General features: G+C 43.1%; 1 protein-coding gene and 1 pseudogene across 2 annotated transcripts in view; both read left to right on the forward strand.

Annotated features, from left to right (window-relative positions):
- PLEKHA8 (pleckstrin homology domain containing A8) overlaps positions 1-25997 on the forward strand; it is a 38364-nt gene that overhangs the window by 3240 nt on the left and 9127 nt on the right. Inside the window, exons 2-11 of one of the 2 annotated variants that reach the window (XM_066627348.1) lie at positions 8171-8287; positions 8417-8572; positions 11405-11529; positions 12989-13147; positions 14865-14905; positions 16041-16183; positions 16864-17029; positions 18875-18960; positions 21566-21624; positions 23426-23556. In XM_066627348.1, coding sequence (XP_066483445.1) covers positions 8171-8287; positions 8417-8572; positions 11405-11529; positions 12989-13147; positions 14865-14905; positions 16041-16183; positions 16864-17029; positions 18875-18960; positions 21566-21624; positions 23426-23556 — 1183 coding nt within the window. The remainder of the gene's footprint in view (positions 1-8170; positions 8288-8416; positions 8573-11404; positions 11530-12988; positions 13148-14864; positions 14906-16040; positions 16184-16863; positions 17030-18874; positions 18961-21565; positions 21625-23425; positions 23557-25997) is intronic. The other variant, XM_066627349.1, reaches the window with a different exon arrangement.
- Positions 21644-21763, forward strand: LOC136654933 (5S ribosomal RNA; annotated as a pseudogene).

Here is a 25997-nt window from a genome sequence, read left to right on the forward strand (position 1 = left end):
ATGTTAATTAACCCCTCATTAAACATGTAATTTGATTTCCTGATTTTGGTGATACCGAAGGTATGGTTCCCCAGCAAATACAGGTCTGATTCACACAATACTTTTTGCTACAGGTATCTTGTTTCAGACATCCTCAGAGTCGTGCTCATGTAGACACTTGTAACTTATGAACTGGGCAATCATGGATATCTTAAAACATTTCCCTAATCCTGGTGGCGTTCTTTCATTGGACAGAACTCTGAGAATATTTGACAGGTTCAAACATGTTTATCCACATAGTTCGTGGCTTTAACGTTCAGGAAGAATATTGTGCCAACCAACTTACAGAGCGTACTAAATTGTGATGATCTACTGTTGTTCTTTTCTCATTGTTCTGTGTGTCAAGTTTCTTATTTATTTAAAGGGACGTATTGTCTTTAAATATTGCACAAATATCTTTTGCTCTGGAAATATTTACATTATAAGCAGTATGAGACTGCATGGAGGATGTTCAGTAAGCAAAAGAAGTTCTTGTCACTGCAGTGTACAATATGAAATAATTAGAGAGGTGTGGCCGTTTCTGTTTCATTGCATTGCACAATGAGAGAAGTACAAGGGTCAAAACAAAGGCTTCTTTAATCACAGAAAGGTGTATCTGTTTAGCCCAGTATTATACAAAAGGTACGTCTAAACAAAACTGGTCATGTTCCCTGCCAGAATAAAATTTAAAACCTGATTATTTTATTTTATTTTGCACTACTGAGATCTGTTTTGTTCAGACAATGAAAATATTAAATATTTTCTGGATTTGTACAATGTTACTACAGTCTCCCTCTTCCTAGGCTTTTAGTGCATATGCTTGGCATCATTCCTCAGTAGCCTAGAGACTTGGGGCCCAATCCTAAAGAGGCGCAGCGCTGGTACTGAGCCCTAGAACTGGCACTGGGTGCTGTAAACATACCATAAAGCATGTTTATGGCACCCAGTGAGTAGGGAGTGCTGGCTCTGGCCCTGTGCCAGTCAGGCATTGGGCTCATCGCCAGCAGAAGGCAGATGAGCTGCTGCCAAGAGTGAGTGCAATGACCAGACGATGGAGTTGCCTCTGGAGGGGGGAGAAATTGGTGTGGGATCGGCAAAGCTCTGTTCTGCCATATCCTGAATCTTCTGTCTGGCCAGAAGGCCTGACACAGAGTCTCTCAAGTCTGTGCCAGCAAAATAACCAGTGCAGACTTTAAAAACCACATTGTGGGCTTTCCCATTTGGGCTTTCCCCGGGGGAGACCTCTAGCTGCTTCCTGGTGCCTGTTGGATACAGTGGTAGCCGCTTTGGTGCCGCTGCTCCAGCGGGCCCCAACAAACTCAGGATTGGCTGCTAGGCCCCTATGAGACCTAGAATTTTGGTGATTTTTTGCAAAATGAAAGTGTCCAAATTCTGTTTTCAGAATCGTGCTGCTGTTCTGTTCAGTAGCTGCATGTAGTGCACTGCTTCTTTTGCAAGAGGAAAAGTCATCTGTGCAAGAGATGCAGAGTAACAGTCTGAGGAGCTATGCATGCTTACTTGAAGGTAATTTCCACTGAGTTCAGTGGAACTTCCTCCCAAATATATGTGTGCACGGTTGTCAACAAAGAAGGATTCTGATCTAAAAATGAGTTGTGCTGAAATACTAGGATTCCAAACCATTTGGGCTACAGTCCTATAGATGCTTACTTGAGTAGAAGTAAGCACAGTGGGACTTATTTATGGGCAACCATGTATAATAGGATTGCACTGCTTGTTGGCTGTGATCCAAAGAGTTACTTTAGGAATTCCCAAAGCATTGCATCCCCCCACTGGAATTCACATGGGTGGGAAAGGGAGGAGTTGTCCAAGTGACCAAGGCTTGCAGCTGCTTACAAGGAAATTATTCTGTTTGCAAGCAGTAGGTGAGAAAATCCATAGCACAGTTGAGCCCTGCATATCATATAGAGGAATATCTTAATTGTATCCTGTGAGTCACAGTCTCTGGTCATGTTCATTGCTGTTAACACTGTAACCATTCTTGCAACACAGTTTTTAAAGTTTATGTCAATAAAAAGGATGCATTTTTTTAGTACTGTAATTAGAACAAATTATGGACATTTGAAAATATTCCTTATCTTGAACTAGAGGTCTGCCTTCCAGTAGGATTTTTAACCCATGTCACTTCTAATCTATTTTTTAAGCATCTCATTTGTAAAATTACTTAGGCGTGGTAGGCAGTTTGGCAGTTCTACTGGATAACTTGCTCAGATTAAATCTGACGTAGTGGTGCAATATGGTTTTGGGATTAACCCAGTTTCAAGCATGTTTCCGTGTACCAACGGCAGAAGTTAATCTGCAACTGTATCAGAGATGTCTGACGGTATTAAGTTAGAACAGTATGTGATAGAGCTGTGTTTTGTGTGATAGAATTGTACAGTGCAAGCAAGTGCAAAAAGCACAAGTCCAAGAAAAAAAAAACAGCATGAGAAATCTGTGATGAAACTCTTTGGGGTGCATACATTGTCAGATATGCAGTTTTCAGAAGAAAAAGTCGCATCTGTTCTTTTCCATGTGTGAACTTAAAAAAAACCTAGGTTTGCTAATGTCATACTGTCATCCACTATGGGCATTGTATCCCACTCCCTTTGCCAAACATAAATTTGGCTGCCTCTTTGGTGAGAACAAGCCAGTAGCAGCAGGAGGGTTGACCAGAATCCTTTGTATCTGGAGAATTCCAAATAGGAAGACAGGCAATCCACATATTACTTCTCTGAAGTGCTGTATATGGATGGTTCTGAATTAAAAAAAGGGTAAGGCTTACTGCAGGAACATGTCTTGGCTGCTTTTGGGACAGCCTGAGTGCCTTACCTGGAGAAAGGTGGGGTGAAAATCTATTAAATCAACAGTGTCCACCTTAGAGGCTCAGATATTCATTAACTTGCATTTCTCTATTTGAAAAGGTAGAAATGGAAGTAGGAAAACAGGTCTTCCAGGTTCTGTACGTCTGTGAAGGAGGATTGACTCCTTCAGAGGGTGTAGTCGTTGAGACAACTAGGGGATATTTTCTGTACCTGTTGGGCAGTAACACCAAACTACAAAGCTTTTTTCAGTGCTTGTCAGAATAAGATAGGGCCAAAACAAAACACTCCTTGAAGAAGTGCTCAGAAAATAGTCTGTTTGGGGGAGATGGGGGAGATAGAGCACAAGCTTTCCATGCAAAGGCACCTGATTTATTCTTTGACATCTAAAGGCAGAGGTGAGAAACTCCCCTCTGAAACCCTGTAGAGCAGCTGATTGTTGGTGTAAGATGAAGAAGATTCATCTAGTCTACACTGACAATCGGTTGCTCTCCAGGGTTTCAGAGGAAAGTTTTTCTCATTTCTGCCCTTCCATGTCAAAGACTGAATCGGTTGTCTTTGCATGGAAAGCTTGTGCTCTATTTTTCCCAAGCAGGTTTGAGATATATATAATGCTATGATACTTTTTTGACTGTCGAGTTCTGCTATCAATAATTGCTACAAAAGAGATCTTGAGATTTTAAAAACCTGAGAGTTCTGCTGGATCAGGTCAAAGGTCCTTCTAGCCTAGCATCTTGTTTTCCACAGTGACCAACCGGATGCTCCATTAGCAGAGCCTAATGTAATAGCTTTCTCCTACTCTTGTTCCCCACAATTGCTGTTCAGAGGCACATTGCCTAGATCCTGGCAATGTTCTCTATGCATCATGACATAAAACCCGCTGCTTAAGCAGCCTTTTTTTTTTTTGGTGGCAACAGAGGGGAATATATGCATATATCCCTTTCTGCCTATGGAGCTACCCTTTCACTGAAATCAACAGGAAAGTTTTTGCAGAGTGAGAGCTCCTCCTCTCATGAATAGTAGCTCATTGCAAAATATTCCAGAATTAGTCTCACTTTTAAAAGAAGATATCGCTTTTAGACCCTCTCAAACAAGTATCTTGGAATCAGGACTGGCTCATTCATGAGGCTAACTGAGATCATCATCTCAGGCAGCAGAGGGGGAGGTGCTAGTGCTATGGCAGTGGCAGGGTAGAAGGTTAGCACCCAGTTTCTTCAGCCCTCTGGCCCATTGCTGGCCAGTTGATTCCATCCCCCTGCTCCTACTGGCCTCTGCTTATGAGGCCACTAGCCTCATCCTCCTGAGCTTGGCCATCTTGTCAACCCCAAGATGTCATGAGACTGTCCAAGATAACACCAGGGCCAGCCTCGCAAGACCTCAGGGAGCTGATGGCCCTGCCAGATTCCTGGTGCTGTTATTAGCTTCCAACTCCTATGAGTTTCCATACTACAGGACCTCACGTACCACCAGTTTAAAAATGCTGAGCTAGAGCATCAGTCTGTCACTCAGCTGTCTTCTTCTCCAAACATCCTCTTTTGCTCTGTCTCTTCTTTTCCAATCCAGGGAATGAGAGGCAGAGGTACATCAGCAAATGGAGAGGGCAGCATTTGGAATGCCATCTCAGATGCTTGGAGGTCTTAGGCCACCCCTTCTTGGAATGGAGAGAACAGTTCTGACAAGCAGGGCTGTGGAGTTCATACACAAAACCTCCAACTGTGACACCACCCAAAATTGCTTCCAATTTCCACTCCATAGCCCTGTTGACAAGGCTGTGTAACAACATTCCTGAGGGTGAAGAAATCAGAAGGTGCACCATTTCCTGTTATATATTTTCAAAGCCATTCAAAGAAAGAGATTTCAGTTGAGTATTGCACAGGTGGAGAGATGCTGTTCAAAGCCAACAGCTGTTTGTATTGCAGAGTAATTCTTTGATGAATATTTATTGCATTTTTATATTGGGCCACTTAATCTACCTCCTAGCAATATTATATCCATAAATCAAAGGCTTTAGATTCATTTGCATTCTTGTTTTTAACCTACACATTAATTGCCATCCTCTGATGATCCGCTGCTCCACCAAATGATGAACCTGCTTAAAGTTCATCAGCCAATGGCCCACTAGGTTCAGTCTAAAAAGTTTGGGAACCACTGCCCTAATATTTGTAAGCCTGAGTGTGGAGGCAGTGCTCGTTCTTATTTTTGTGCAATGCCTAGGAATATTAGGTGACTTACCACAATTAAACAGTAATAATAACAGCAATATAATGGTACTAATGAAATCTGACATAGTCTACCTAGCTTCATGAATGGGAAGCAGACATTTGACAGCCCAATCCTGTACATATTTGGTCAGCAGTAAGTCCTGCTGTGTTCAGTGGGGCTTAGTCTCCAGTAATTCTGCATTAGATTGCAATTTAAGACATGGTAATCTGCTCAGGGTGAGACAATGAGTTTCTGATTGAGCAGGAATTCTCACTGAAGCTTCCAAAGCCCACATCCAACACACCAGCTTTTAGACCGCACCGTTTCACAAGATGAGATCCACCTCATGTAAATGGAAACAATCTCATCTTGATGAAAAATCACAGGCAAATCTACATACAAGGCATCTCCATGCATTGATTGTAAGGCTGTCATGAGCATTCTTCCTTTGGGAACAACTTTAATTAAAATCCAGTTTAACCCCATATTTTTAATTACTGTTAATGGCCTAATCAGTTAATACTTTAAAACCTCAAGCTAAATCCAGAAGAGACTATTCCAAAAGTAGTGTCCTTGAGCTGTAGTGGCAAAACCAGCAGGGAAAATTTGGGGCACTTTAAAGATTAATACTTGTATTTGTAGGCAAAAGCTTAGTTCACCAATCAAATTTTTCTGAAACATTTGACATTTTAAAATTTCACCCCCATACTCTGAACATTCTGCGCTCTCGCTCTCTCTCTCTCTGTCTCTCTCTCTCTCTGTCTCTCTCTCTGACACATTTGTGCCTCAGTCATAAATTTGTTTTTGCTTTGGTATTCCAGAGGCTTGGCTGATGGTGTAGTTGAGATTGCATTTTATTTTGTTCCTTTCTCATTAAGTGAGCAATAAATGAATGCCTCATACACGCTAGCCAAGAGGTTATCGTTGCATGCACTGTCTTTTTCTCCATCTCACATTTTTCATCTGCAGAATATATTCATGGCCTGTAATGCAGATGAGTTTCTGCACATTGAACACTCTGTATGGTGCATGCCAGAGAGGCTGTGAATTAGTGGTGTGTGGGAGGAGAGTGTCTGCTGTTACCATAAGACAAAGGGGCACCCTTACCCTAATTTATGACCAACAATGAATTAAAAACATATGTTGACTTGAGGGGGTATGTATTATTTACATGGCCGTTGAGGTCTAAAGCAATTAGTCACTTCTCAATACGCAGCTTTATTACTGGCTGCCTCAGTGCAGAAATAACTCATTTTGGCACTTGCATTTATCATTTGTTATGTATGTTTCTGTCATTCCTCTGTCACTTCCATGCCTCTTCCGTTCGTGTTTCTCTCCAGTAAGGCACTGTTGGAATAATGAGACTTGCAGTGCAATCCTTGGCATGTCTGCACTGAAGTGTTCCCAGAGAGTTCAATGAGCCTCCCAAGTAGGTGGTATTAGACAGCACCTCTCTGATGCTGCTTCAGTGTGTGCATTGTGCTTTTCAGCATGAGTTTTCTGTTTTGCGCTCTTGTATTGAGTATGTATTAGATGTGTTAGTTCTCCAACATTGTGCTTTAGTTTAGTAGCACAGTGGCCTTGGGGGTGATGAGTTGTTTGACTTTTAAAGTCCCTGCCTTGAGTGGACATACTAACAGATTGGTATCTGGCTGCAAGTCAAGTTTAAATAAGCTTCTGCATTTGACAGGCAGCCAAACTCCCTTAACAGTTTGGTGGGAGAGCTTCACCTAGAGGTGACAGCCTCTTTTTGTAGGGCAACAGTGCATAGCAGCAAGGGAATGTCTGCAACCCCAGGCCCATCAGGTGTAGGCCTGTATTTTTTTTTCCTATCACTGCTGCCTCTTGGCTACTGAGATGCTATGCCGTAGCCGCACAAGGGAAATGGAACACAAGAGCATATCTGAAATTGAATGAATTGATGCACAAGGTGCACCTTGTGGCACTTTAAGAAAAAAAGGGAATTGCTGCAAAAGAAACCCAGACTATGTTCTTTCCATGAAATGCTCCCTCTGCACTGACATTGTACAGCTATAGTTGTCTGACCAAGTTGAGTCTCTTTGAAGAGGCTTTGGTGCCAACCTGCACTAGAACTCTTTGACCTCACTTTCAATCCATCCTATCTTTTCCCCTGCTATAGCATTCAGCTGTGCCAGAGCAGGCTGCATTGCATGCTATGGTGGGGGGGGGGGCACGATGGGGACATTTGGGATAAGTAAAGGAAAATATTTTCTCTTACCCCTCCATAAGCCCCTCAATTGCCAGTGGGTCTCATTGGACCTGCACCAGCTCTATCACTGGCGCAAGTGCAAGGAGGAAAAGGACTGTGTGTCAGGAGGTGTGAAGCTATGCACACTTCTGGACCAGTATGTGATGCCATGTGATGCTTCTGTGGTGAACCACAATGCAAAATACATGCTGATCTGGAAGGAGTTACTGATCCCATTCTTAGGAATCAGTAATGTTAACCTGACAATTTCCTGCAGCTGAATAATGCTTAACAACAAAGATCTGTATCAACCTCATTTGATGTCATAGCAAAATCTTGCTGTCTAAGAGCCAAATCCTATCCAATTTTCCAGTGCTGGTGCAGCTGTACCAACAGGGTGTACACTGCATCTTGTGGTGGGGAAGCACTCACAGAGGCCTCCTCAAAGTATGGGGAAATTTGCAGCTGCACCTGTGCTGGAAAGTTGGACAGGATTGAGCCCTAATACATCTTGCTATTCCCTAAGTCAGAGGACATCCTTAGTGTAACAAAGGTCAGTTGATCAACCCTCATCTTCTGTATCCTCTTCCTTTCGATTTTTAATTCCATGGGTAGATGTTTCAGTTGTCGTCTTTGACATTTACTGTACAGAGAACCACATGGAATTTTTGTACCTAAATTACAGAAGTGCTATGACAGCTCTGTTCACAGTGTAATATTTGGCTTCAACAAGAGTTTTAGGCTGCAGTCCAAGACAAGCTTACTAGGGAATAAGCTGCATTGAACACAGTGGATTTACTACTGCGTAAGTACTTCTGAGGCATAGATGTTTCTCTGTGGATGTGCTCTTTGGAAATAGCAACTAAGTATGTGTATTTGGCTGTTCCTTTGTTCTTAAAATTGCTGTTCTGTTTCCTTCCAGGCTGGCAGCCTCGATGGTTCCTTCTAGGAGGTGGGGTGCTGTCCTACTATGACTCACGTGAAGATACTTGGAAAGGCTGTAAGGGGAGCATCCAAATGGCAGTATGTGAAATTCAAGGTAGTTAAGAGAGATATGAACCTGCAGTGCAGTATATTTCTTGCTTATTATAACAGTATTTGCCTCCATTCTGTCAGTTTTCAGTCAAGGAAAATTGTCCTGTATCCAGCCTAACTCTATTGATCTTAGTTCACCCTGCAGATCATACTCGATTGGATCTGATTATCCCTGGAGAACAGTACTTCTACTTGAAAGCCAGAAATGCAGCAGAGAGACAAAAGTGGGTGGTTGCCCTAGGAACTGCCAAGGCCTGTCTGACAGATGTTCGGACCCAGAAAGAGAAAGGCAAGTGTTTCCCTAGTGGTGGATTTGTTTCCATCATACTTCTCAGCTTCCTGAGTTGTATCCAAAGACCAGTTAGTTATGAATGATTTAGGTCTCACAAATTTCTTTGAGATTTGCAGTGCAATCCTATGCCTATCTGAGTCATTGTGTCAAATTGGATTTACTCCATAGTAAGTGTATTTAGGATTTTAGCCTAACAACACCATCCTGTGTATATTGACTTGGATATAAATCTCACTCTATTCAAAGGGGCTTACTGCCAAATAAGTGTGTGGAGGATTTCAGTTTTAGTCATGATTAACTTTTTTTGGATACAACCCACTGTTTCTTGGGAATTCCTTTTTTTCCCCTCCTTGAGGATAGAATGCTAGAACTTGAAAAAGGAAAAAACAAAAAACCTAAGGTTATATTTTAAGATTAGCTGGTCCTAAGGCTGCAATTGTATATACACTTACATAGGAGCAGGTCCCATTGAACTCAATAGGACTTATTTTTGAGTTGACAAGCATATGATTGGGCTGTAAGGAAACTTGTCCTGATTTTATTGGGGCTTAGTAATTACTAAGGATACAGTCCATCATTTTCAGTCCTTGTGGCCTTGAAGGTGGAAACTTGCTTGAACTCCTTGGCTCTTTTTAGTACACGTTCAGTATGTCTCTGGGCTTATTGAATCAGCAATGAAATTTTGTACTTTTAAAGAAGCAAATAAGAGTTTTCTTTGTTTCATTCATTCATTCATTCATTCAAGAAATACCCCCTAACAAAGGGCAAAAGATGATTTACAAGCCTAAGAGTGGAACTGCTTTTAAACTTGAACCAAAAGTGAACCCGAACCCTGAACCTAAATTAAATTCAAATTATTTCAGACAATTTCACCCCAGCAGTGTCTATTCTAGTGGCTGTCTGCTGGTGCTCTTTTGCATCTTTTTAGATTGTGAGTGCTTTTGGGGCAGAGAGCCATTAGCTCTTTGATTTCTCTGTAAACCACTTCGTGAACTTCTTGTTGAAAAGCGGAATATAAATCCTGTTAATAACAATTTCCTGTTTTACAAGTCTTTTCAGGCAGTAAAAAGGGAAGGAATTTAATTTTTGAACTGAGTTTAGGAATGCATGATATTATCTCTGGTTCAGTAAAACTTGTATCTCCTCCTGTCCCAAAACATTATGTATTGCATCTGTTGCCTTCTGACTAACTTTCTACTAACCAGTGATCAATTACAAATGAGTAGTGATCAATTCCAAGATTTATTCTCTTTCCATTTGTCTACACATTTTGTAAAATCATTCAAATCTATAAGAGCCCAATCCTGTGCTCAGCAGCATGGCTCCGTGCCAATCCACCAGGCTCCCGCCCATGGTAGCTCAGCGCCGGTCAGTGCTGGGCTAGCTTGGGGCAGTTGCCCATCTTTTGTGGCTTGGCGGTCTCCTGGACCACTGAGCTGTGGCACGGTAGGCAGGGGCAGGGAGGAGGCGTTCCGGGGAGGGGGGAGGCCGGTGGGGAGCAGAGAGAGGACGGGGAGGTGTGCTGGGGGAGGGAGGGAGGTGGGTCTGCAGAGCTCCGCTTCGCAGGATCCAAGGCGCTTGTGTAGGGCTCTGCACCCTACATGAGTTCCTTTACCTTACTGCCGACCTTTTGGTCAGCAGTAAAGTGAGTAGCCCCATTGCAGGGCTGCTTGCCTCACCTGGAAGATGGGGACGAAAGTCCCCTTCTCCCGAGGCTCCTCCTGCAGTAGCTCGGGAGGTGCAGGATCCGGTGGCAGCCCTTCTCGGTGCTGCCAAGCCTGGGCACCCTGGGCAGCTGAGGATTGGGCTGTAATTTGTTTAAATTCTGCAACTGGGTTCCATTCTGCCCAGGCAATTCTATAATAATAATAATTAATAATAATAATACAGGTATTTATATACCGCCTTTCTTGGTCTTTATTCAAGACTTTATTCAAGGTGGTTTACATAGGCAGGCTTTATTTAAATCCCTTATTAAATAGGGATTTTTACAATTGAAAGAAGATTCTTTCTTTCAAGAACCACTACATTCAGATGTTTCATTCCGATCTGGCTTCACATTCTGGCCTCCATCCTCCCACGCTCAGAGCAGATGGAATAGCTCGGCTTCAGCTTGTCAGCTGCTTCAAGGTCGCACGGTGCCGGTGGCCTCAAACTGGCGACCTTGTGGATGTTATCTTCAGGCAGACGGAGGCTCTACCCTCTAGAACAGACCTCCTGCCCCCTCCTGCAATTCTATCTTATTGAAAGTCTGCATACTCTTTCACCATCAGAAATTGATTTACTAAATTGAATCATAAGTTAACTTGGTATAACTGTTCTTTTTTCCTGCTTCATATTTATCTTGCATAATTCCATAGATTCCATAAAGTGGCCAGTCTTCTAAATGTTGTATCAGTGGAATAATATTCATTTAAATTTGAGAGTCTAGTTGTGTTGGATATAATGAGTGGTATCTTAAGGAGTGTGAAAGGACACACAAGCTAATTTTCTTGCCCTCCTCTGTACAGTAACCTTCCCCCCATAACACTTTCTTCATAGAATTGGGGAACCATCTGGAGCAGGAAGGTAGAAGTATGCAGCATTAAGGAGAGATCAGCAAAACCTGTCCATCACCCTCCTTGCAGAAACAGAAGTGACTTCCATAAAACCTCATAAAATTAATCAAATTAGCAACTTTTTTAAGGCTTTTAAAAAATTATAAAATTAATTGTACGCAAAATAGACGTAAATGTAATGTACGCTTACAAAACATTTTATAAAATTGTTTGAATGTACCTGACTTGTTCCTCATTTTCTCCTTTGCTTTCTTTTCCCCTTTGATTCAAGAGTTTACAGAAAACACTGAAACACTGAAAATAAAAATGGCAGAACTTAGGCTATATTGTGACCTCCTTGTTCAGCAAGTGAATAAAACCAAGGAAACTGGCATTCCTGGCAGTTCAGAATCTGAGGTAATGCAATATAAACCTGACTTTGCTGAAAGCTACACTACAGAGGCCATGTAAAACTGCCCATCATTACGAGTAATTTTAAGGGGATAATACTCTGGGAAACATGATCCATTATATCATTAGTAAGGGTGGTGTAGTGGTTCTATAGTTGGACTTAGATGTGGAAGATGCAGGTTCCCATCTCCACTCAGCCACAAAGCTTTCTGGGTGCCCTTGGACCAGCCACTATCTCTCACCCTTACTTACCTCACAGTGTTGTTGTGAGAACAAAAGGAGGGAAGGAAATGTGTATACCACCCTGAGCTCCTTGGAGCAATATAAAAACGTGGGGGAAAAACATAGTTAATCATTGACATTTATAAGCTTATGCTCTAGTTGCAGGTGTGGGTTTTTCTATCCCTTCAAAAGCTTACTGATAGGCATTGTATCATATACAATTTCCACAGAGGTAGCTGTGTTACTTGGTTGGAGCAAAAACACCAAAGAGTCTTGAGGTACATTAAAGACTAACAAATGTATTTTAGCATAACCCTTTTTGGACTAGAATCCACATCATCAGATGCATCATATTGTGGCATGTGATAAGTTGCACATACTGTATATGATGTGTGACTTATAAATGTGGCATTTTTAGTGTTGCTCATGGAGTACTCATGTCTCCATACATGGGGGAGTCCTCAAACAGGTGCAGAAGCTGCTGAGTGGCCTCAAAACAGGCTGTATAATGAGATGTGTGCTAAAAACACTGCACCCTGGTAATGCATTTCCAGTGGCTTGACTTTGGTCTTACACTTGTCTTACTTTTGCAGAAACTGCAAGGTAAAGAATGGCATGCAAGGAGCACCTCAGTCTGAAGTAATTGCACTGGCATGTCTGCCTTGATGTCTTCGTGGTGTCCCTAAAGTGCTGGCATAACACATTCTGTGGCATTTATATTGGCCTTATATATGCACCTTAATATGAGCATTCTATGGATAATGAAATGAGGGGTGTGGTGCCACAATAACTTACCTGGGAACCATGCCTGGCCCTCCAGAGGTCACGCCTGGTCTGGCCTCCTCAGAAACCTCCTGGACATGGCTGGAAGTTACTTCCAGTTCACACCAGCAACTTCCAGTCATGTCTGAAAGGCTATCTGAGGGAAGGCAGTGTGCATTCTCCCTGCTCCTCAGAACACCTCCCAGACATGACTGGAAGGCACTTTCGTTTGCATCCAGGAGGTGTTCTGAGGTCATCCAACTTCAGGCGCAGCATCTGCAGATACTCAAATCTGCAGATGCCAAACCCACAGATGCCAAACCCACAGATACAGTGGGCCCGCTGTATTTGTAGTTGGACTGTTGTGGTCAATGCAGGGCTTAGGAGCCTAAAATTTAGGCAAATACCTAAATAAAGTATTTATTCATACCTAAATAAAGTATTTATTCATAGGAAAGTAAATACCCTTACAATTTTGCAGAATGGAATTGATATGGGGACACTGTTGAAATCCACGTGTACCACATTCCTGAAGACTCTTGATGAATGTATGCAGATTGCCAACAGCGCCTTCTCTTCTGAGTTGTTGTACTGCACCCCATCCGGTTCTCCTCCTTCGGCAGTTCCCAAATCAAACAAGGTAGACTTGAGTAACTTCCGATGTCACAATACTGTTCTCATGGATGGCTCAGTTGTGAATTGCCAAGGGCCACTTCAACATGCAGAATTATTAAGGCTGCTGCTAATTAGTGTTGCATTTATACAAAATGTTGGAGATTTGGGCTGGGTACATGGGCTGAGTACATGGGCTGCATGGGTACATGTACATGGCTGGGGCTGGGAGACATTTAGCAACACTTCAGTGAGTTTGTGACATTTCCAGTGCAAGACACTTCTTAGAAATAGATTTTCTGTAATCTCCAAACAGGAGTGGAGACAAAATGAATGTTGGCAGATGTTGCAAAAGTAGTTATAGCTGCATTTATGTGGGTCTGCATGGATTTCAAAAGCATAAAATTAAAATTGGGGAAACTTTTTATCTTTCCTTGACAGGTGCTGTCCTTTTTATTATCAATGAGCTATTCTGAATTGGCTAAATGTGTTTATAGCATTGCTTTGCTTCCTCATGAAATATATAGGATATGCTATGTCAGCACAGACTCTGGAGCCAGGGCCCAGTGCTAGGACTGTTTTATCCCTTTCCCTGAAAGAAAAAAGAAAAATCTTTTATTTTTAACATAGGCTGTCTTGTTTAAAATATTACCTTGATCAAAGATAGCATCAGGGAGTGGCTGACAGCCCATAACCATGAGGCTGATCTTTGAACCTCCTGTACTGGTGGTAGTGGTAGTGTTTGTTAGCTGAGAGACTTGTGCCACTGCTGTGCGTAACACCCCAATCTACAAATGGAGTTATCCCCCAGAGGCACCTGTTTCAACACAGGGCCTCTAGAGGACGCGACCTCTTGGCTGGTGGAGAGGACAGGAGGTGCTGCTATTGTTCATCATCTGTCACTTGGAAGGTGCTACGGCCAGCACACCGTGGTAAGGGGGGTCTAATGTCCCAGACCTGTCATCGGCAATGTCTCACTTTTTCTCCTCCACTTAGCTAGCTTACAAATTCTTACTCGTAGTTTCCAAAGAGTTTGCATAAATCTGCTTAGCTCAGTCATCTTCATGTATTTTATTCTTCATTTGCTGACATTTATGCTGCAGACACAAAGGCTCAGTAACTTACAAACCTATGCATGCCTACTGAGAAGTAAGTCCCATTGTGTTCAATGAGACTTACTCCCAGGAAGGTGTGTATAGGCTTGTATCCTTAGTCTGCAGTCTTGTGCACAGTTACCTGGGAATAAGCCCTACTGAATATAGTGGGACTTATTTCTGAGCAATTATATCTAGACGTGCACTGTTAGAGTATCATCCTAAACATGTCTACTCGGAAGTTAATCCCACTGGGTTCAATAGGGCTTACTCCCATGTATGTGTGCATAGAATTGCAACCTTACTTTTCTTAAGCTGCAGTCCTAAGCACATTAACTAGGGAGCGAGCACCACTGCACTGTTAGAAACAACCAAGGAATGCCGGAATTCTGAACAGTCTTCTGTGTGACAGCTTCGTTGTTGCTTTTATTGGAACCAATACATTCATTGTGAATACTGTAAATAGACTCCATGCATGAATTCTTTGAATTCTTCATATTCCTTGGATGTTGGCAGTCCTAAACTCATTCGGGTTGTGACTCCCTTGTGAGTGTATTTAGGACTGCAGCTAAGAAGAGTAAGCTGCTGAGTTCTTATATATGCTATCTGGACCATGATATCTAGCAGTAAATAGCTTTCTGTGTCTTACAGCCCAAAGCTCCCAGTATCCTCAGTTGCAGTACATCAGAAAGGTACGGCACACTTTTTCTTCATTCATTTTTCTTTTTTCTTCATTCAATAGTACAATTTGTCAGCAGCCGATGTTCTTCCCCTGTGGTGCCAAACCTGTGTCAGAAATATCAGACAAAAGAAGCACAAAGGGGGGGCTCTAGCTCAGTGGTAGAGTGCATACTTTGCAGTCAGAAGGTCCCAGGTTCAGTCTCCAGATGGAGCAGAGAAGGATTCCTGTCTAAACCTGAAGAGGCAATGCCAGCCAGCATCAACAATACTGAGCTAGATGGGACTAGTCAGCCGGTTCACTATAAGGCAGCTTCCTATTTTCCCATGTTGCTCAGGTCTCAGAAAAAGGATCACTTTGTTCTCATCCAGCATCTTGCCAAATGAACACTCCCTCACAGATCACCAGAGAGGACTGAAGTGTTGGCTGTGGCTGTGGGAGATCAGTTCTCTGCCCTCTCTGGAAGTCCATGGAGTTTCACCAGAGAGAGTGGAGAACAGACTGCTGGCAGCCACAGCTGGCAACAGAAACTGCTATAAAAATAATAATTAATTTCTAAAAAATATTCTTAAATTATTACGAATTTAATTGTATTTTTGTGTGCAGGTTTAGGTAGGGTTTGCATGTGGTCCATGATGATTCCAATTTTTGCTTCAATGATCCACTGGCTGCTAAAGGTTGGGAACCACTGTTTTAAAAGGTGGAACAATTCTTTGACTTCTAATTTCCATGCCAATTCACTGGAGTACATGTGGAGTAGCTGGAATAGTCTTTGTGGAGACCTGTCCAAAAGCTAAAATCCCACAAGTCAGTTCTTTGGCAGGGAAGTAGAAACAGAAAGGACTTGAATGCAGGCCTGGTGCCCTCCCTGGCAAAACAACCAAACACTGTCATGTAAAAAAATCTCCAGGCAAACAGCCCTAGCTTTTGGCTCAGAAAAAGTCTGTGCCCGCAACACTTCGTTGTGCATTGAATTCCATGCACATAGTGTTTTTTATATGGATTGGCGCATCAGTCTGTGGTAATGTGTGTATTGCATTGTTGTTGTATATGCCACTGTTCTCGAGCAAATATGATATACACGGAGAACTTTAATTTTATTGAACAGGGGTTCTTTTTTCTTTTTTTAAAAAAAATTTTCTTCCTAGGCAGATGGAGCCTAAAAACTGTGAAAATGGGTGTATATATGCAAGCACTAGCCTTCATGAGCAATTCCTGGTTAATAGCCTGACTCCTGCACACGTGGGGACTGAGATGAACGGTGAAGAAAACACTGAAGAAAATTTGCCTGGTAAAAACCTGCAGGATTAGGACACAGAATTCTAAGGAAGGGCTGGTCACGCATGTTGTGGTCATATCCACATGTTCTCCTGACTATTGCAACATGCTGCATGTAGGCCTGCCTCTGAAAAGTGTTTGGAAACTGCAGCTGGGCCAGAATGCTGTAACCCAACTGCACAGCATAAGACTACAAGCCAAGACTTTGCTGGATCAGACCTAAGGCTCATCTAATTCAACATCCTGTTTCCCACAATGGCCAGTATGGGAAGCCCACATTCCCCTCCCACCTTGCTTTAACTGGTATTAGGTGGTAGCTAGAGGTATTTGTTACCTGTGAGTCAGATAGCTTTACAGCCAAAGTCTAAATGAACACAATGGGCTTACTTCTGAGGTTAGAAATATTAATATAAATAACCCATTAGACTGATTGTGCAAGCAAAGTGCGTGCTGGAACAGAGGATCACCTCTCAGTGATCCGACCATTTTCCATGGAAGGGAAGTATGCCTGTCCTCACTCACTCACCTGGCACAGATGACTTTATGGAGGCATGACAATCAAATGCAGCCTATGTTCATTAAATTCCATGCGGAATGAGTAATACGGAAGAGAAAAGATGCACTGGAGTTTTTGTATTCAGAGCCAGTCCATCTTTTTTCAGTGTCTAAGATTTCTGTTCCTTTAAATCCAAGGTGATGGCAGTAAAGATGGAGAAACCAAACTGCTGCCAAATGAGGACAATTGCGATGATAGATCTTTAGAGCTCTTAGTGGATTCCGTAAGCAAGTCGGCACCATTGCCTTGGAGAGAGGAAACAGATGAGGATTTTCCTACTTTCTTCAGCGTTATGGGCAATAGGTAATGTGTCACCTGCATAGAGCAAGCATGAAACATGCTTTTTTGCACACCATGGAGTTCATTATTCTCTGGTTGTACATGCTCACTATTGCCAGTTGATTACGTCAAACAAGCAAACATAAATTGGTAACTATTTGCCACTGACAAGGGATGGTTCATAAGATATATTTCCCACACATGCAGGCAGTTCATAATGTCCCTAGTTGTGTTCTTGTGTGCAAGAACAAAACATCTTACACCAGGAAGTTAAGAAAATAAATCTGCAGCAATCTATGCAATTGCAGTAGCTTGGAAAAGTGGCATAGCAGTTATGGAAGTTGCTTCAGGCTTACAGCTGTGATTTCCTGGTACATGTGTGCCCAACTGCACTTCACTCTGCCTGCATGCACAGAAGTGGTATTTTATTTATTTTGCTTTAAAAATGTACACCTTGCTTTTCTTCACAGAAACTAGATAGCAATTAAACAATAGCTCAATAGCAGTTAAAAGCAATCAAGAGCATCCAAACCCAATCAGCAAAAACAATAAATGGCAGGAAAGCACAAAAACTATCTGCAAAATGGGACATAAGTCTCGTCATAGCATCAGGAAGTATCAGGGGAAAAAAAAGCAATGACCATGGCAGCCCGCCTCCCCAGGGGACTTGTCAAAAAAATAAAAAAGCCATTCTTTTGTTGGCACCGTTAAGCTAACTTAATGGTGGGTGCAAGTTCAGACAAAGCTTCCTTGGGGAAGCGTTTCACAAAATTGGCTCCATGAATGAGAAGGCATAGCCCCTTGCAGTACCTCATTGCACTCTTGTGAGATCCAGTCTTAAGACTGCTGCTTAGAGCTCAGTGTTTTGCATGCCGATGTTTCAGGTTCAATTCCTGGCATCACCAGGTAAGGCTGGGAGAAAACACTTTCTGAAACCCTGGAGAACTGCAGCCAGTCAGTGAATCAGTGGTCTGACATGGTCTAAGGGAGCTAGATATGTTGAGTGCCTATTATGATCCAGGTACCTGGTAATTGCAGAAGTGGAGATTTTGAGCATAAATTCTCCTGGCAAAAGCATTTAAGTAAAATTATTTGCTTTGTCCAAAACCCATAGTGTACAAATAAAAATGTACTGTTATACACATGCGTGCACACACACAGATTTTTTTAAGATAGTGATGGCACACAATCAAAATGTTGGACCAATAAGGTCAAAATTTAAGCTATGCTCTTAACGCATGAAATCGGACCACAAAAGCACAGACCACAAAATACACGGGATACATTTATGTATATCTGTGTATACTGGGGGGTTTACATTCCTGTTCTTAATATTAAAAGCACTATATTTTTGTGTTCTAAAGTCTGTAAAATAAAATCCTCAGTTCATCGACATCGGGGGTCAAACCCATTTCATACAGAGGGCCGAAGTTAGCATTCATGGTGCCTGCTGAGAGCCAGAAGTGACATCGTTAAGCAGATGATGGCCAGAAATAGGCACATTGTCTTCACACAGATACTCATTGGCTGCAAATGACAGAAGAGAAAATGTGCAAATCTTGATTATATTTTTAAGATATGAGAGAGCCCAATTATTATGCCAGGAGTACCCAATTATAGTAGGAGCTGCATAAATAGCTTCCAGCAGCTGCATTTGGCCCATGGGCCTTCTGTTTGACAACCCTGATCTACATGAATCTTTGTCACCATTTGACTCTGCAAATTTATTACTCTAGCAATGCTTCTATTGGCGAGATCAGTAGTATAACTAGCGTTGAAATAGAATTAAAGTGGATCTGCAATCTCCGTTGTCTCTTATTTGAGGTGACCTAGAAATTCCTAATGTTCTCTTTGCATTCTTCCCCCAAGATTTAGTGATATCGACCTTTTGGAGGATGGAGGCATACCCACAGAAGAATTTCTGCTATCTTGTTATGCAATAGTTCCAGTCTTGGGTATGTAATTAACCTGTTTTCTCAGTGTCACTGATAGTCTGGTGGATGTCCCTGCTTTAGCAAGTCTCCTCTGTTACTGAGATCTTGGGGCCCAATCCTGAGCAGTGCGTGAGCAGTACTGTCACAAACGTGCAGTAAGGCATGTTTGGGTCCTCAGCACCGGTGCTAGCCCGTTGCTAGGCTAGTGCTGGTGGAGCACCGGAGCACCGCTGCTTGGTGGTCACATGAACTGCTGGGCAGCGGAGAGGTAGGTGGGGGCATAGGGGGAGGCAGAAGGAGGGCAGAGGAGAGCCACAAGGAGGTGTGCCGGGGGAAGGAGCGGGGCAGGAGGGAGGCAGGACCAGTGGAGCTCCCGTCTCCTAATCCTGAGCCTCCACCAGATCCTGAGCATCCACGTTGGGCTGCCCGCCCAACACGGAGGCTCTAAAATCTACGGTTGAGGGGCTACTCACCATTGAGGGGCTACTCAACCACTGAGGGGCTACTGACCTTACCCAGGGGAAGGGGATGAAAGTCCCATTCTCCTGAGGAGGTAGTGGTGGCTGCCTGGGGTGCAGTGACATACATTTTCAGTGCCGCTGCAACCCCACACGCTCGGCAGCTCAGGATTGGGCTCTTAGTGTGTTTCATGAATTGTAGCATGTTATTTTGAGGTCCTTGCCCCCGAAGATTATTTAAAAAAAAGCTATAGTTATTTGTAATGATTTTTCAAGGCCCACAATAACCTGGTGCCAGCAGGTAGTTGTCTCTGAGCCAGAGTTTGGCATAGTGCCTGAACCGAACATTAGTGTCTTTGCTTTAAGCAGAAAGTAATGTGCATTAATAGAGGTGTCTGTTTCTGGTGAGTAAGATAAGGATTACAGCCTAAGTCTGATTGAACGCAATGGGCTTACTTCTGAATAAAATAAATAACCATTTTCAATCACCTCAAGCAATTTACTATGGCCAAAAGTAAGCAATGTCCTTCAAAGATAGCCGACGGTAGAAGACATGGCTTCCTCTGTGTCACAGTCATTCATCATGGAGCTGTCCCTCTTCTGGGAGGAAGGCCTTGTGCTGCTTTCTAAGAGGTGATGCTTGATGAGAAGCCAAATATATTACTTGGTATTTTCAATGATCACACACAGCAGGTGATGCTACAGGTCTGACTGTGGTTAAATGGAGGTGAAGGACCCTATATTCATGCTTCTTAATATCCTGCTTTTCTTATGTGCAGGGCTCCAAAGCAGTCTCCTAACTAGTCACTGACTACTCCCACACCAGCTTAGCCTTCACCAAAGTTGTTGTATCATTTAGCTTCAGACCATGCCCAAGGCTAACTAAAGTATGACACATATTGAAGGCTCATCTTTAGGTGGAAATTAGAGGTAGCCAATTTTGAACCCATTTTGTTTAGCATATACTATAAACTGCTTTGTGAACTTTGTTGAAAAGCAGTATATAAATACTATTGATAATAATACCTTTTAATTATCGCCACCCCATCTCACTGGACCCCTCAAGCTTGCTGTCCGTTGTGACTGCTACAGCAGTAAACAGAGATGTGCCTTGCAAGGTGGCTCCAAGCTGTGTATTGCACAAAGGCCTTCTAAAGCAGCTGCCTGAGGAAACCTGAGTGCAGTGTGTGTTTTGGACCGTGTCACAATTGTCACTGGATGAGGCCATGAATGTGCATGAGGGATCTCCATTAAACTTCTTCTACAACACAGGCTGCCAAAAAACAAACCAAAAAAACACCTTTTTTAAGTTGCCAAGGATATTTGAACCAATTTTGAGGGTGCTGAATCAAAAAAAGGCATCGGTTTGCCGAACTGGCTCTAGTTTTGGAGGTACAGCTACATATGCTGATTCAAGCAGTTTCCTCATGAGGAAGCAGACGCCATGGCTTCCTCATGAGGAAGCTACTTGAATTGGCATATGTGGCTATGCCACACCCCCAAAACTAGAGCCAGTTAGGCAAAACTGGTGCCATTTCTGGATTCAGACCCCAAATATACCCAGGAGTAGGTCTAACTTTTACAACAGCAAAATGCATGGTATTGTCTATTTGTTAAGTCGTGTCCGACTCTTCCTGACCCCATGGACCACAGCATGCCAAGCCTCCCCTGTCTACCGCTAACTTTCAGAGTTTGTCCAAAAAAAATGCATGTAGGCCTCTGCAATTCCAGGCTTCTTGTGCTTGCATTCAGTCTTGTAACATCTCATTAAGGTGGCTAGAAAAAAAGACCTGAATCAACATGGACAAGAGTCCCATTCTTACTACAGAATGTTGCAGAAAGAAAAACAGCATGCCTTGTAGAGGAAGGAAATATTTTGCACTCTCAACACAGCTCCCTCTTTGACTTCCTTGCATGCCTTTGGATGCCTCCTCCACATGACTCTGAAAAATGAAGCCATTGATTTGAGATTTGTGGTTTGCTGAGAGTCGCAGTACCTCTAGAAATGACGAATAGCATAAGCGGGCTCCGGGTGTTTTGCTTTCCAGCCATATTAAAGGTGCTTGCTCCTTTCTGGCATATAGTTCTAATACCAAGGTTTGTGGATGGCAACTAAAGCAGATTCTTGAGGTGTACGAAGTCTTGAACAATTATTTTCTTTTTCCTAGACAAGCTTGGACCCACAGTCTTTGCTCCTGTTAAAATGGATTTTGTAGGAAACATCAAGGTAATAGCTTTTGCTGAACATTCACAGCAACTGTTACCCTGCACGTGCCCAATCTCATCTGATCTTGGAAGCTAAGCAGGGTCAGGCCTGGTTAGTACTTGGATGGGAGACTGCCTGGGAATACTGGGTGCTGTAGGCTTATACCATAGTCTTTCGAGACTGAAGGTTGCCAAGCAACCACATTCTCAACAATAACATTTGAAGCTACTTTGTAATGAGCCAGACACTTGGTCTATCTAAGCTCAGCACTGGCAGTGTGTCTCAAGGGTTTCAGAGATGAATTTCTCTCTGAGCTCCATGGGGAGCCAGTAATTGAACTTGGACCCTTCTGCAGGCAAGGCATGTGCTCTGCCACTGAGCCACAACTCCATCCCTGCCATCTTCTTTTCATTCTAGTATTTTAAAACTAGAGAGCTGCTGCAATAAGTTTGCACATGTTTCTCAGAGGAAAAGATTAAGGTCATCCTATCTGTTTCTCTGCATTGTGTGCTTCTGTGGACCATTGCTAACAGCCCTTTCTTTTTGGTATTGGGATAACTGACAATAATAGTCTTAGCATTAGACTTTCTTAGGGTGCAATACTTCTATTTTGTTCAATGGGGCTTACTGTCAGAAAAGTGTTAGGATTGCAGCCTTAGAGTACAGTCCTAAGTGTACCTTGTGCCAGCACAAGTCCCTTGTGCTGATCCGGGAAGGTCGCAGATGTGCCATAAAGTACATAAGTGCCTACTCCGAGGCCAGCTGGGCCAGCTCAAAGACAGGCACCAGCCTACAGAGGGCTACATCCAGGCTCCGCAGTGCCAAAACCGGGTAAGTTCACACTGGCTGAGTTCGGCCACCCCAGGAGTCAATGGGCATGTGGAGGGTGGGGAGGAGGTGTCCCAGGGCAGGGTGGAGGGCTGGTGACAGGAGAGCCGGGCTGGGGCCAGGACCCGACACTTGTGCCAGATCCTGATCCCGTTCCCTGGCAGCGTGGCACGTCTCTGAGCTGCTCAGATCTGTGCCGCCACTTTAGGTGGTGCAGATCCAAGTAGACCCTTTGGGGCTGCAGTGGCTCTCCCCAGGGTAAGGGGAAGCTATTCCCCTTGCCCCAGGTTGAGCTGCTTGCATCCTGAAACATGTGCTGGATGCGGGTCAGGCCTGCTGGCCTCCCGGTTCCAGCACAATTTAGGATTGTGCTGTTAAGTGTGTTATGCATGTATTATGTTGCTACTTGTGTTACAAGGCAGTTGCAAATCTTGTAATGCTGCCTCCACATTGCATTGGAAGCAAAGTGGCTTGCCTTAAGCAACTTAGTGGGTTCATGGTATAATGAGATTTGAATCCAGAAAATTCTGATTTACAGCTCAGTCCACCTCCACTGTACCACACCAGCTTTTTGTTGCAAGGTTTTTCTTTTTAAATATTACGAAGTATTAAACTTTAATATGTTTAATTCAGAATTTTACCCTTGTCATTCCATCTTTGCAACGGCTATCAGAGTGGTGTACAATAAATAGATATAAGAAAGATATCCACGAAAAAGAATACAAAACGCTGCAGATAATCAAACTGAAGCACACAGCAGCCAAAAATAGTCACAGCAGCTCCATTTAAATTTAAATGTGGCCTCCTTGTATTATGTTTTGGCTGTTCTGCAGTGTTCTCCTGCCCCCTAGACTCCCTCACTGTAAGATTTCTGACTACTGGTTTGTTTCAGAGGTCTAATAAATACAGAATGCAATAAAGAGAACTTTTAAAATATAACTGGCAATGCATGGCAAAGGATAAAGATTATGTTCTGGTTTCCTGTTTCTTCCAGAAAATAAATCAGAAATATATTACCAACAAAGATGAGTTCAACACCCTTCAGAAAATCATCCTCCATGAAGTGCACGCAGAGGTGGCACAAATTAGAAATTCTGCAACAGAGGCCCTCCTCTGGCTTAAAAGGTAGGCTGCCTGACTTTTGAAACACTGGCAGGATTTAGGATCAGTGTTCCCTTTAATCTTTTTCCCTACCATGTAGAGCAGCTAACTGAACAGTATATACCTACAGTAATCTTAAAATGGGCAATGACCAGTCTGACCACTAAGCAGTAAATGAGGTATTGCTCATGGATTTCAAGTAAGGCAGTCAGATGGCATGTTTACATGTTTATCATTCATGATAAAGAGCTTATTTTAATGAAGCATTAACCTGGGGAATAGCCCCTACTCCCCGTCTCTAGGCAGCCTAGAGTCTAGGCCTGGGGTCGGCAACCTGTGTTTTCAGAGCCGCAAGCGGCTCTTTCAGTCCTCTGATGCGGCTCCCCAGTGGGGGCTGGAAGCGGGGCGCCTTCCCCTTGGCCTCCGCCCAGCCGGCCCAGCCCCAAGGGTGCCTCACTCCGGCACGATGTGCTGCGGGCGCTGGCTGCTGGTGAGTGCGGGGCGCCGCTCCTCCCTGCAAAGCTGCAGCTCCTTCCCTGCAGCTCCTTCCCTGCACAGCGCCCCCCCCAAGCGCGCACAGCAGCTCCTTCCTCGACAGGCAGGCAGGGGCGCTCTCCTGGACCTGCTCTCCATGCCCCACTGCGAGCAGGTGCGGGGGGGGCAGCCGGGCACCTGCGCTCTTCCTTCCTTCACCCTGCAGTGGGCAGGGGGCTGAACGGAAGAGGCGAGGCTGGTCGGAGAAGCGCCGGAGACGCAGCGCTGCTGAGGCAATGGGCAGGAAGAAGCGAGGTGAGCTGCATTCCTGTCCACACTTCCCTGGGAGGAAGCCCGTTCGCTCTACTGGGACTGACTTCTGAGGAGACAGGCAGAGGATGTCCCCTGGTTCTGGTGTTATGTGAGAGTGTAAAGAGCATCTCCCTATCCACTCTGTCCATCCCCTGCATAATTTTGTATGTCTCAATCATGTCTCCCCTCAGGCGCCTCTTTTCTAGGCTGAAGAGGCCCAAACGCCTTAGCCTTTCCTCATAAGGAAGGTGCCCCAGCACCTACAAGGGAGCTACAAGAAGGGGCTACATTATAAAAATGGGACCTGTAAGAGGGGAGCGCATTATAAAAGTTGCATATACAAGAGGGGAGTGCATTATAAATTGGAACATACAGGGGGGAGTAATAACTATAAATCTCTTTATTGTATTGAAAAATACTAGTCATTAGATTTTGTATTTCATTGTTCCTCTTTTACATTACTGTGGAAAAGACACAAAGATGACTATTTACTTAGTCATCTTTTTACTTAGTCATCAGTCATTTACTTAGTCATCAGGTCAGGATTTTCTGCTAGGGAGGGCACCAGCCCAAGTCTTGGCTATAGCACCAAATTGGCTAGGGCAGGCCCTGGGAAAATAAATTAGTATTTAATTTAAATGTATTTTATTTTAGCTCTTTCGTTTTTTATATGTAATTCTAAATTTAAGATTATGGTGATCTTGTAACATTAAAATATGTTACATATTGTTTTCTCTGTAGCAGTTCATTCATTTCAAAAATGCAACACACTATAGTTTTTTTATACATAGCATAAAGGTTAAAAAAACTATATATGCAGTGTTATCTTCATTTTAGATGTCAAAAGGGTTTTGTGGCTCCCGAGGTTTTCTTTTCTCCAGAAAATGGGTCCAAATGGCTCTTTGAATGTTTAAGGTTGCCGACCCCTGGTCTAGGCCATGTGTTGAATTGATTTCAATCACAAGTACTCTCCTTCACACATTCACTCATCCTTTTCCTGGTAACTGTGTTAATCCAAAAGGGGAAAAAAATAAAAAAAACAATTATAAGAAAATACCTTTATTAGGATAAATTATAAATGTCACAGAGTAATGAATCAACTTTTGAGTTCACCAGAAGCCCCTATTATTATTTCATATTAAAGCGGGGCTGGGGGGGTCTCTGTTGCTATGTAAAAAAGAAGCCCTACCTGTAGTAATCTTAATAGAGAATGAAAAAAACATGTCATGCAAGCTAATGAAGGCTAATACTCTGGCACTCCAATATAAGATTATTTCAACCTTCAGAGTCAAGAAGAGTTGCACAATGAGGGATTGTAGTTCAGAGACAGAGAACCTGCATTGCATTGTAGGGTAGAGATTCCCATCTGAAACCCTGAAGAGTTGCTGTCAATCAGTGTCAACAGTACTGAGCTAGATGGACCAGTGGTCTAATTATCTTTAAGGCAGCTTACTTTCACAAAGAATATCTGCTAGTAGTAATGCATAGGATTATCCTTTGAAATTATGCCCATTTGGATGGCACTTCTATAAAGTAACAACTGAATGTGGGATTGAAGGCTGTAGTGTTGAGGCAGATTTTTGAACTTGGTTCACAAGAACAAGTAAAAAGAATATTTCCCTTCTCTTCTTTCACTGAACTCATCTAAATTAGCAGTTCCCAAAATGCGTGTCACAACA

Source organism: Tiliqua scincoides, chromosome 5, assembly GCF_035046505.1.
Source record: "Tiliqua scincoides isolate rTilSci1 chromosome 5, rTilSci1.hap2, whole genome shotgun sequence".
Taxonomy (NCBI): Eukaryota; Metazoa; Chordata; class Lepidosauria; order Squamata; family Scincidae; genus Tiliqua; species Tiliqua scincoides.